Genomic DNA, 13,065 nt, shown 5'->3' with positions numbered 1-13,065 from the left:
GTATAAGTGACTACAAGTACTATTTACCACTGTACAGGCCCGGCAAAACTCAGTGGTCCGTGCCAGACCAGCTTTTCATCAGCCCCTAGCTGGCTGCTGGTGAGTAAAATGTCACGATTGTGTACCCACCATGTCATACAAAAAGAAGCACATAAACCTATGGTAAGGTACCACATAAACTGGCTGCTTACTGGATTGTCAGTGACTAGAAGCTGCTCTAAGCGCACGCAGTTCTCAATACCAGCCAGAGATGTGAGATTATTCCGCGTCATATCCAATATCTGGAATGGAGAAAAGCAGGCGCAACCAATAAGCCCTCTGTCACAAACCACCAAGGAGCAGTGCATCCCGTAGAAATATGTACTAGAACTCAGGGCATCAGGGCATGCCTTCACTTCCTCATGAAGATATCAGCATTGGCAACAGGGCAAAGGAGAAATTCAGCACACACTCTGTGTTTTGGCATTAGGTCCGGTGGGTATCAGGGAACGGAAATATGCGCAGGCAATATGCGCAGGCAATATGCGCAGGCAATATGCGCAGGCTGTGCCGCAGGCTGTGCCGCAGGCTGTGCCGCAGGCTTTTTCAGGCTGCGGTGCCGCAGATCATAGTCGGAGTCACAACCTGTAGCTTACTTGTGTGGGAAATTCTAAAATCTAAACGGGCGCTTCGCGGCAGAGTAAGGAAATCTTCCTACCTTTAGATGAGCCATGTGAGTCAAATTCTCTATTTTCTCCACAAAATTGTTTGCCTGCATGGGAATACAAGCAATCAGCGCAGTGCCACACAGGGGTAACAGATATTGGTAGGGTTTGATATCCTCATACTATTAAGTTAAGCAGCTTGAATCATCAGAGAAGAGCACCACCTGCACTATTCCGAGGACTGGTCACTGAAATAATGATCTACTCTCTAATACCTGCTGACCCTACAGTCAGCATCGCCAATGGGAATCCTGCACTTGGTGAGTGCCTAGAAAACCGTACGAAATACTAACATAGCTTTCTTGAGTCATAATGCTGGTGGGCATAGCCAGTATAGTACATATTGCAGAATGCCAGTGCACGCCTGAGTGGACTGATGAGATGTTTAAATTGCCAAGGTAGAAAACAGGACAATAACTTTTAATTCTCGTAGCTATGCAGAAGACGTTACTTCAGTAACGTCTGGCGCTAGCCAGGGTCCACACAGCTTTAATTTGGTGTTTGTGTGTTTGTGTGTGTGTGTGTGTGTTTGTGTCACGCCTGGCGCTATCCCGTATCTGTCCCGTACCATATACCGTACCATCAAACACAACTGGCCACATACAGCTGGCCGCAATATTCGAATAGGCCTTTCAAACGCAAGATCATAACGTGAAGCAACTTGGAAGAATGAGTATGAATGCGATGTGTATGGGGGAATGCATGTAGGGCGATAGTGCGGGTTCGAATCCCAGGTAATGCCTGAAAAAAATAGGAGAATTGACAAATTTATAACATCCCTTTCCTTTTTTGCCGTCATCAAGGCGGTAGACGGTGTCGTATTACCCTCGACCGTACCTGTACCGTACCTGTCCCGTACCTGTCCCGTACCCGTCCCGTACCTGTCCCGTACCTATCCCGTACCGTACCGTACAATCAAAGACGGCTGGCCACAATGCATATTCAAATAGGGCTTTCAAATACAAGATCATAACGTGAAGCAACTTGGAAGAATTAGTATGTATGCGAAGTGTATCGGGGATGCATGCAGGGCGATAGTGCGGGTTCGAATCCCAGGTTATGTCTAAAAACAAAAAGTAGAAACTTATAAGAATGTATAACATCCCTATGCTTTTTTTGTCTTGGTCATCAAGGCAAAAAAGCATAGCGTAGGGCTGAGCTTCCAAGCTCTTTCGTATACTTGTAACGAGGATCTGCATAGTACTTCAGACCCTTATGGGCCGTCCATAAAATCCTATTTCGGGCACACACGCCGCCCATCCGGCTGCTAGCTTGTACGTGACGTGATGTTTGGTGTCGTGGATGGTAAGAGAAAGCGTGGTCGTCCGAAGATTTCCTTTGCTGACAATAATTATCGTTTCGTGGACTGGTATGTCTCTGCATGAGAATTGCCAGTTGGCATCTGACAGAGATGCCTGGCAGTCACACTGTGCATCTACTGCTTACACAGCTGCATAATGCCGTGTATTTTTTATTTTTTTATTTTACTCAAGTACTATTATTATTTTTTCGGCAACGCAGATGATGATGATGATGATGATAAAATTCGAAAAAAGAAAAGATATTGGATGGTGGCCAAGTTCAGGTCGACTCAACCCCCTCCCCCCCCCCCCCCACATTTTGAACACTATTATTATTCCTTCTTCAAATATGCTATATGTGTGAATTAAACCATTTTCTTCAATTGTCGGCATGTGTGTGTATATGCATACACGGGCACTGGACTAAAACTACGTCTTCTTCACGAGACCTCAAACAACGTCCTCTACGTCATGGATAAACGTCCTCTACGTCATGGATAAAACTTGATCTGCTGCAGTATGTGACGAGCACTTCAAATAGCAAAGATGTTGAAGGGCATGCGTGTTCAACATGAGAAAAGCGAAGGGCCACGACGTCATGCAAGCACCTTTTACTATTCCCTGCATGGCAGGCATCGAATGGTCATTATTATGACGAGATTCATTTAGATTGGACAACCACACAGCAATCCAAATACGGCGTCGCATTGTGTTGCGCAACGGGTCTAGAGTGAAAGACTTTTCATGGCTTATTTATGTTGTTCTTTAGTTTTATTGTGTAGTGGTTTAGTCTTGACTTTGTTGCATTGTTTTGGTTGCATGTGCAGTCTTCTGTACATGTATACACCATGCAACGCTTACGTCATCGTCGCGCATGCAACATTATTTCGTGCGCATGCTCATTATATACTGCCGCAACGTTTGTCCTTTTCTTTAGTTATCAGGTTTGCCTAGTCGTGTCCAGTCTTCGCGTCTGTCCGTCTTCGTCTTGTCCAGATATTATGTAGAACTTTTAGTTCAGTTGCGCTGTTGTGTGTGGCGAGTCGGATGGGCGGGGAGGCTGGGCCCCTGACGCCTGGAGAAGATGTGCTGGTGCACGAAATTGGCGACGAAGGAAAACGCATCGAAATCAAATAACCATTTGTACGTCTACGTCGTTGGGAGGCAGTTTGCACCGTGCACGAGTGGACGAGTGACCAACGAGGGAGCTGCGCCGCTGTCCGCAGTTTGTACCTGGGATTGAGTGACCTCCGAGGGAGCTGCTTGAGTCTGACGACAAGGACGGTGCGAAGGAAAACGCATCGAAATCAAATAACCATTTGTACGTCTACGTCGTTGGGAGGCAGTTTGCACCGTGCCAGACTGGACGAGTGACCAACGAGGGAGCTGCGCCGCTGTCCGCAGTTTGTACCTGGGATTGGGTGACCTCCGAGGGAGCTGCTTGAATCCGACGACAAGGACGGTGCGAAGGAAAACGCATCGAAATCAAATAACCCACGGTACGGTCGTCCACAGTGGAGGAACCCTGCGGGGCGCTGTTCTGGACGACAAGAAGAAGGACATGGAGGGTGCGAAGGAAAACGCATCGTGAACAAATAACCCGCCATGAGTGTGAAGGAGTTTAGAAGGTGCTCCCGCTTTGATTTGTTGTAGAAGTTTGTAGTTTTGACTTGCTCGATTTGTTTGATCTGTACTCGATGTGTTGGTGCCTGGCCTGGTGATAGGTCGGATGTACTGTAGTTTATTGCCTTGATTTGCTGGTGCCTGGTGACAGTTCGGAAGCTGACTTCCGTTTGTATTTTCTATTGATGGTTCATTTGTTATTATTTATTTTGCCGTTTGTGAGTCTTAGATTATCTATGCGTGCAGCATAGATTATAATGTAGTACAGTTTGCAGCCTCCTTGAGCCTTGAAAAGGTCTTTGGCGGGGAGTATGTTGCGCAACGGGTCTAGAGTGAAAGACTTTTCATGGCTTATTTATGTTGTTCTTTAGTTTTATTGTGTAGTGGTTTAGTCTTGACTTTGTTGCATTGTTTTGGTTGCATGTGCAGTCTTCTGTACATGTATACACCATGCAACGCTTACGTCATCGTCGCGCATGCAACATTATTTCGTGCGCATGCTCATTATATACTGCCGCAACGTTTGTCCTTTTCTTTAGTTATCAGGTTTGCCTAGTCGTGTCCAGTCTTCGCGTCTGTCCGTCTTCGTCTTGTCCAGATATTATGTAGAACTTTTAGTTCAGTTGCGCTGTTGTGTGTGGCGAGTCGGATGGGCGGGGAGGCTGGGCCCCTGACGCCTGGAGAAGATGTGCTGGTGCACGAAACATTGTGATGGGAACAATTTGTAGTTTTCAAAGAATAGAAGAATCCGCCCGCGGGGTATTTTACCACCCACCCCCTTTTGCCCACTACAATTTATCTGGCTTTTTTCATTTTTCAAATTGCATGGGTGTCCCCTGACACATGACCCTATACATGTATAATGGATCAATGGCATTCACAGTGAACAATGGCATTCACAGTGAACAATGGCATTCACAGTGAACAATGGCATTCACAGTGAACAATGGCATTCACAGTGAACAATGGCATTCACAGTGAACAATGGCATTCACAGTGAACAATGGCATTCACAGTGAACAATGGCATTCACAGTGAACAATGGCATTCACAGTGAACAATGGCATTCACAGTGAACAATGGCATTCACAGTGAACAATGGCATTCACAGTGAACAATGGCATTCACAGTGAACAATGGCATTCACAGTGAACAATGGCATTCACAGTGAACAATGGCATTCACAGTGAAGTGTACGAGGAGAGACCTGAAGGTCAGGTTAAGGTGCAGTAACAGTTAGTGCTCACCAAATTCAGAACTTCCAGGTGAGGGGTGTTCAGCTGTGCCATGCTGTGGATCGAGTTGTCCTGCAGCATCAAGACTCTCATGGAGGCAGATGTCTGAAATGTTGGACAAACGTCCAGTTGGTTACCTGAAGTAGATCATGATTGATGGACATCAGGCAACACTTTGTCAGGTAGTGGTTAACTTTACCAAGCACGCTTGCCGAGTATTTCTCCCACCTTTTAAGGTAAAATGCTACAGTATAAAGGCTTAGGATAGCCGGCTTACTAGTATGGAGATTGCCAAGGAAATTGCCATGGTGATCTGCAGGAAATGGCAGTGTACCTGCTGCAAGTGCTAACGCTAACTGCATTTTAAACAACTGTGGCTAATGGGAAGTCACCATCCAACTAACCGCCATGCTGTGACAGGCATTAATACACTACTGCCGGTGTGGTAGATGTCTCAAGCTCCACCGTGACTGATGCATAATGTACATACAGGGAGACTGTCATGAAACAATTTTAGGTTTCAGCAATAATCTTGTAACGTACACAGCTAGATAGTTGACAGGGACTCGATCGGTGCGACCGTATGCATGCACCTTTAGGTTTAGTGCCCTGTTGTTGGCACAGTTCAATGGGGGGGGGGGGGGGCAAAGCAGCTGCACTTCACACAGTTTTATAATCGCGTGAAAAGAGTTTAATGTACCTTGAAGACGCAGTTCCCGGAGAAGTGGCATGTTGGTTGTTGGAAAGCCAGTCAGCTTATTGTGCGAGAGGTCGAGAAACTGCAGAGAAGTATTCCATGCAAAACACCGGACACACACGCAGAGAGTATTGTTATGCATGGTCTTCTAAAACCCTTTAAACTCAACTAGAAGTTTGCAATAAAAATGGACCATCAAATGTAAATAGACTGTTGAAGCGTCAGCAGCAAAACCGGCACCTGGCACTCAAGTTGAAATGCCAGAAAGCATGTGTACTATGCTACCGGTATCTACTAACCAAGTAATTAGCCAATACCCTTGCACGTAGCCAAGAAACATAAAATTATTATTATTCTTTATTTCCACGATGGCCCATAGCCAATAAGGAAGATAAAAATTATGATTCAAACCAGTCCAGAATCATATAAAATCAGTCTAGCAAGTAAGGAAACCAACACATTGCAGGGGGGGGGGGGGTGGGGTTACGATGGGGTACAGTGTGAGCTACTACAGGAGCATATGGATGATAGAATGAGGCTAGACGCCATTGATTTAAACGCATGCTTGCTATTTGTTTCACGCAGGTCGGGGGGTAGTTGGTTGAAATTGTGAAGGGACAGGTTGATGGGTGAGTTGGTGTTCCGGTATGTGTGTGATGTTCTCAATGTGTATGTTATCATGTGTCGTAGTAGCGGCATATGGCTGCTCTGTAATTGGTCGTGCAAGGTGAGGCTGTTGCAGGTGAAGGGGAGCATGGATGTACTTGATGTTGTGGGCAAGATAACCTGTCGTAAGAGTTGCCGGGACTAATGTGGGAAGTTGGAGATGATGAAGAAGTGAGCTGTGATGGACTGGTGCAAAAAAGGGGATCCGCAAGCAGATACGGGCTGCTCGTCGCTGAACGTGTTCTAATTGGTCCTTCTGTGTGCGGGTGGTGTTGGATAACACGAGACTGCCGTACTCTATAACCGGGCGAATGTAGGCGGTGTAGATTACGAGCAGACTGGGGGTGTTAAGTTGGCCTCGTGTTTTACGAAGTTGGTGAAGGAGTTTTTTGGATTTGTTTATTATGTGCGTGACATGTGACTTGATGTGAGTTCCATTGGAGGTTATTTTGAAATGGACAACACAGAGCAAGAAGTGCCTGATATCCTCATCCCTACGGTAGAAAGCATGTGAAACGTATAGGGAGTATGGCCAGCCATACAGATTATGCCCTTGGAGCTACGCATTCACAACATACTGTGTTGGCCTGTAACCAGATCTGGCACACTGAACAATTCACTTGGGTGCGGCATTCCAGACTGAACTCATAGACATGAACACTTACAGTGATTAAGTTCAGTCCTTGGACGTAGTCGAAGTCACGCAGCGATGATATGTGATTGTGTGCCATGTTGATGTAATAGAGATCGGGCATGTTGGCCAATGGTCCAATGCCTGTATAATAGCACGTCAAAAACACAGGAATCAGATGCCCAGTCAAGTACACATAAAACTGCTGGCTGCCAGCACAATGGATTCTCGAGTCGGTGCAGGCGTGTACCGCTTTGTGGAAATCCACACCAATAACATATGGGGTGTTTTTGTCTACATGTTCTATACATGTACTATGGTTTACCCAGCAATTTCAGTATTTCCGTTTCCAATAGAAGCACTTCAAAGGGCACTATGCAACATGCCATTCAGATCGTATCTGCATTAGTTTCATCGCTGTTCACCACTGAATGCGTTATATTCTGAAGATGTATCAAAAACAACCAATCAATTGGATGGAATTGAAATCTGCGTGAAGTACCCATCGGTGTAGTGAACCAGATCACGAAATACACACAGCACACACATCCAGCAGTGGAGTGTTAATGAAGGATGCTACGCTCATCCGCATGGGCAGTGGATTGGTTTTCAGGAAAAGTCAACACAATCGCCGCTGTGCATACTTTGGATCATGTTGTGGCTGGCATCGATGTATTGAAGACTGCCATGCTTCCTCAGAAGTTCCAGGTCTGATATTCGACGGCCCTGCAACACACAGGCACAGCATCTCAGGATGTACATATACTGTACAAGCAGAAATATTCGTCTGGAATTTAATTTCGTCTTTTTCGTCCAACGAGCTGTTGGACTAAATTAAATGCCGGACTAATATTGATTTGTCCAGCTTTTCAATACACTCTTATGATCCATGGACGAAATTTACAACCGGACGAATCCCCTTTCTTTGGAGTTGGACGAAATTATTGACCGACGAAATTTTCTGCTTATACAGTACACAGTCATATGTACTGCTTGGGGTATGTCTGATGATCGTTCATCATCAACCTCAAGAGATACGAACATAACTGCACATCCTCGACTGTGTGTCTATGCTCTGTACACTTTCAGACATTGACCATGTAAGACTGGTGGACTGTACGCGGCTTACAGTAGAGGAGACGGCTCGATACCGGAACGTTTTGACAGCCAAATTTGTATAGACCCAAAACGATCATCAACGTTGATTTTTCACTCGAAATATGTTTGTGGAAGGAAACTGGCATGTTGAAGTTTGCTCTGGGGCCAGAGTCAATCGAACTGAGCCACTCCTTTGTGTTGACCCATTGCCTCCAAGTTGCCCAATTTTTCGCTTCAAAAAAGTTCAAATCAGAGGTGGCTCCAAACCGGACACGTTTTAGAGTGCCCGTCAAATTCACTCTGGGTCTGAAATTAGGTAATTGCTATCGCTCCACGACGGCCAGTACAGAGTAACAATAAGCCTTGTGTGTGCTTCCATTAGTTTTGATTGGTATGCGGTGCTTTATTGTCGAGAGGCGAGCCGCTGTTTACCTGCGACAAGAAGTTGATTTTTCGAAAGTCGTAAAACTCAAGTCGCAGTGCGAAGCAACACGTCAAAAACTCACCTGCTTGATATGGCGCTTCTGGTCATCGCAGAGCCATGAAATTTTGGCTCGGAGTATAACACATCGTAGTCTCACTGTGACATATGTTTTCTAATCAAAATACCAAGAGAGAAAGTGAATATTGAGTCCGTTCCGGTTTGCAACCTATTTCCTATTTGAAACCGTCGCCTCTACATGTGTACTTGATGTATACAATACAACTTGGGCATGTATAGAGAGCTGTGCCAGTAGTCTTTGCAATAGCGGAGGAGAGAACAGGATCTGGGGTAAACACGCAATGCCCTTTCCAAGTCACCATTAGAGTAGGTCTGATCAGTACTGCATGACTAAATCCAACTTGAACGTAAACTTTAAACCAGTGTCCGAATACAGGAAACGTGAACAGAAAGGTATGAGGGCAACTCATTTAGCACCGGTGGCCAAACAGGCAGTAGCCGCCGTTTTACCTGGGCTAGTGGCGTGAATGCCGCCTAATCGTGCAGGATTTGAACCTGCAACCACTTGTTTGGAAAGCACCCCATTATACTACTCCTTCCAAGGCCCCAGCGTACAGATGGTCTGTCATACAGGCAGCCATTCAGCTGGAGAGTTTACGAAGGAATGAATGTTGTTCCGGTAATTCTGTCTACCCAGTATTCATGTGCTTTCTTACCGATACGTGTAGCTCTCTCTTGATCTTGCCATCGCTTGCACTTGGCAGCAGCTTGGCAGTCAGCAAGGCATTCTGAGCTAACACCTTGCCGGCCCTGGCACTGCCATCCCGAGAGCTCTCTGCCTTGACACTGACGTGTGTCATGTAGGGCTGCAGTGGGCCAGGTGTCCGTGACTGAGCAGTGCGCTCCTGGCTCAATCTCTCGGCCACGTACTCTATATAGCTGCTTCCACACTGTTGCTCCACGTCTTTGAGAAACTTCCCTATGAAGCAAGGAATAGAAATAGTGAACACGTACATTTAGAGATACAGGGCACACCTACTCGAAGATATGCAGTACTGTAGCTTACTACACAACTTGTAGGAGGATCTACAGCAACTATTCCCTTCCATTCCCCAGGAGACCCAGCTGAGATTGCCGGGATACCTGACTTCAGCTGGTCACGCAGTGTCTGCGCTAGGATTTCAAAGCAAGCGGGTACCGGTGTACCTGACACAACTCTTGCAACTGGGTCAGTCCCGGGGTACATTCAGGTGTGACTATTGTACGTCAGGGAGTTTCTTATTGAGTCCCAACCGGGTCACTTGTACCCGGTGTTCTTTTTCCAAGCGGGTCCAAGTACCCCCAGCCGGGTCGCTGGCGCGGCTGACCTGGCTCTGGAGCAGATACTGCTGGTGGGGCGAAGGCAACACAGTAGCAGAAATGAGCACTCTCCTCTCTATGTTGAGTTCATTGAAAGAAATATCTCTAACTTCCATGACTCTACGTACGTTCAGCCTCTTCACTAGGCTGTGCAAGAGCGTCTTCTGTCAGCTGTAGGTCTATATCCATCCAGGAGTCGTCTATACGCAGTCCGGCAATGCGTCGGAAATCCTTCTCAGTCCACTTCCACGGCTCCGAGTGGCCATCTTCATTATCATTTTGAACGTCCAGTCCCACAGCAGACCTACTGGTAACAGCAGCAGGAGCACTGCCAGCAGCTATCTGGTCGTGCCCGTCACGTTTCGGATGTTGGTCAGCTGGTGTGTTGCTACTTGCGTCAACCGAACCCAGCGATGGTACGGCTAATCCTCTCGGCTCTAATACTTGCGACTCCGCCAATGTGGCCGACATATTGCCGAGCTGATTACCAAACCAATGCCACGAAAGCCGAGACTCGAACACCACGAAGCTGACAGTATCGAAGTAAAATAGCACACGCACGCTACAACTAACTTGATAAAGTAAGACTTTTTTGAGAAGCGGTAGTCGAAACGATAGCTTTGTGGTATTCCCTCCAACGTGTTTGCTACTTGTGCAAAGGGAGAGATCAAATTCCTCTCAACCTTGCTCTTCGAGCCACACAACCTTCACCGGTTCAAGACAACAAAAGTACTGATATTTTTTGGTGACAGTGATGTGGCGTGCCAACTATTTGAATGGAATCGGACGATGGTTCAAAAATCAAAAGAGTCGAATCGAAGGCAGGTGATGTTTTTACTACAAATTCCAGTACAATCATGATCATGCATGATGATTGTACATGCAGTGGACGCCCTGGTTGGCCGGTAGATCTACGCAGTGTCGACTGTCACCATGGGCACGAAGTGAACTAAGTAAACTGCCGGTAAGCCTTATGCTTAGGCCGGCCAGTACTCCCACTCGACTCGACTCGAGTCGCAGTAGCACTGTTGTAGCGCTAGCACTAGCGCAGGGCTAGGGAGGTCTTTTTCCGAGTTTTCGCATGGGAGTACACGAGTAGATCTACAATGTAGATTTACCGAGTTGACCTGCTTACCACGGTGTACTCGCCGGCGAGAACGGGTTTATTCACAAAGCCAAACGCGTGAAACCATATTATGCAAGAACCGAAGTAAAAAGACAACCGGTAATAATAGAACACTCAATTGAAGTGTAATAATTATTGGACACAACTAATACTTGACAAGAAACCGTTACCATGGTTACTTGTACCTAAATGGCCTATGTAGTGGCATGCAAAGGCGAAGGCACGTCTCTGCCCGTGTCAGCACAGCCGGCCGCAATATGCTGAAATGGGGCTCCCGACCCTGATAGGCCTTGACAGATTATGCTAGCATAATTTTTCGCATAATTCCTACCAAAATCGAATAATCGCATAATTCGAGGCAAATTGCATACGAATCGCATAAAATTGGAATAATCTACCTGTTCGCATCAAATTCCATACAGTCGTACATGTTCTACAAATACAAGTACAAGTAGATGCACCAGGAAGTCGTAGGTTTACGAGAAATTACGACTCCCTTGATAACATGTCCAGTCCACTACAATCAGTGACGGTCGTAGCTTGGTCGGACGGTGCGTTGTCCCCGTTGAACTTTTGCTACTACAGTGCAACGCCCTCTACAAAAAAATTCCCCTGGTATTTTGCACAGAACCATTATACATTAGCAGCATATGTGAGCATAATGCGGCATAATATGATAACTTTTCGCATAAAAATAGCATAATTCTGCAATTTTTTCAGCAATGCGAAAAGCATAAATTCACGAAAATATTAGCATAATCTGTCAAGGCCTAGACCCTGACAGAATACACCAAGTCTTCTAACGCCAACTTGTCCGCCACCTTCGAACCAACCAGTGCCTCGCTACTAGGCTACTACCCAATTTGCCTACCGTCAGCACCATTCCACTGAGGATGCCCTCTGCCTTCTCACTGACAGTCTCTTCGCTGCCAAGGACAGGGGAAATGTGACCGGACTATGCACATTGGACATGTCCAAAGCATTCGACAAAGTCCGCCACGCACAGCTCATTGTCGATCTGTTTGACGTCGTCGGTGTGTGCGGATCGGCCCTCACCTGGTTTGCCAGCTACCTAACTGCGCGAGAGCAGATGGTCTGCATTGGGTCAACCACGAGTCAGGCCACTCCCTGCACGTGTGGTGTACCACAAGGATCTGTGCTAGGTTCTGTTCTATTTTCCATTTACACCCGCGACGTCCCCTCCGTCCTGTACCCTGTACCCAGCATCCAGTTTGCGGACGACATAGCATTGTATTCCTCGCAGAGTTCTGTTGGGGCTGTCTCTGCTACGCTTACGACGGCAGTCACCAACCTAGCTGTTTGGCTACAGGCGAGGGGCCTTGTCCTCAACCCTTCCAAAAGCCGAGCTGTGACCTTTCTTCCTCACCGACAGGTGGACAACCCTCTCGTAACTGTCCAGTGTCGTGGTGTAGCCGTTCCAACAGCATCGACTACCACATACCTCGGTGTTGTTGTACTTGATAGTAAGCTTTCATGGGACTCTCAAGTCGACCGGATTTGTCAGCAAGACTACCCGTAAGATTGGTGCGCTGTGGCGAGCCCGTCGCTCCCTATCGACATGCCTCTGTCCTCCTTCTTTGAGCGTTGCGCTTATTCTTATTTTGTGTTTCTGTTTCGGTATATTTCGTATTTCAAGGCATACCCCGAGGCTATAGGTATTATTGAGTAAAGGACCATTCTGGAACATTCAGCATAATTGTATTTCTCTAGCTAGGCTGTTCATTACGAATCATTAGCCCTCCACTGTCTGCTATCTCAACCCTACAGCCACCCATTATAATGGAACTCCCTTCAATTTAGACTACGTCTTTGGGAAATCCTCAAATATACATAATATTCCCCGATCTGCTCGGCGTCTCTTCGTCCAGGCTGTTGTCATCCGTGACATAGTCTTTGGCAGTAACGCCTTCTTCCCCGCGCTCCTTGGTCGCCAGCTTGATCGTCTGGGTCTGCTACAGAACAGGGCTATCCGAGCTATTGACGGCCACCCACCCTGCAATCATGCACCCCCTGCTGGTGCAGCACGGCTTGTACCGGATAGGCGAACTCAGCAAGCGCAAGCTACTAGTACTAGTGTTTGTCTGGAGGTGCCTTCACGGGAAAGCTAGTGCCACGTTGTCAGTACTGTTCGTCAGATCTGCTGGCAGGAGAACCCGTCATCA

The 13,065-nt window shown here is 46.8% G+C and overlaps 1 protein-coding gene across 1 annotated transcript in view; it reads right to left on the bottom strand.

The window, feature by feature from the left end:
* LOC135809148 (leucine-rich repeat and guanylate kinase domain-containing protein-like) overlaps window positions 1-10,518 on the bottom strand; it is a 24,289-nt gene extending 13,771 nt beyond the window's left edge. The window contains exons 1-8 of the mRNA XM_065322431.1: window positions 9,885-10,518; window positions 9,114-9,376; window positions 7,502-7,583; window positions 6,892-7,001; window positions 5,564-5,642; window positions 4,876-5,000; window positions 698-751; window positions 192-281 (exon numbers count right to left, since the gene is read on the bottom strand). Coding sequence (XP_065178503.1) covers window positions 192-281; window positions 698-751; window positions 4,876-5,000; window positions 5,564-5,642; window positions 6,892-7,001; window positions 7,502-7,583; window positions 9,114-9,376; window positions 9,885-10,227 — 1,146 coding nt within the window. The 5' untranslated portion in view covers window positions 10,228-10,518. The remainder of the gene's footprint in view (window positions 1-191; window positions 282-697; window positions 752-4,875; window positions 5,001-5,563; window positions 5,643-6,891; window positions 7,002-7,501; window positions 7,584-9,113; window positions 9,377-9,884) is intronic.
* Between the last annotated feature and the right edge of the window lie 2,547 nt (window positions 10,519-13,065).

This window comes from Sycon ciliatum, chromosome 2 (assembly GCF_964019385.1).
Source record: "Sycon ciliatum chromosome 2, ocSycCili1.1, whole genome shotgun sequence".
Lineage (NCBI taxonomy): Eukaryota > Metazoa > Porifera > Calcarea > Leucosolenida > Sycettidae > Sycon > Sycon ciliatum.
Note: the sequence above shows the minus strand (reverse complement) of the source record. Positions and strands in the feature narration are given on the sequence as shown.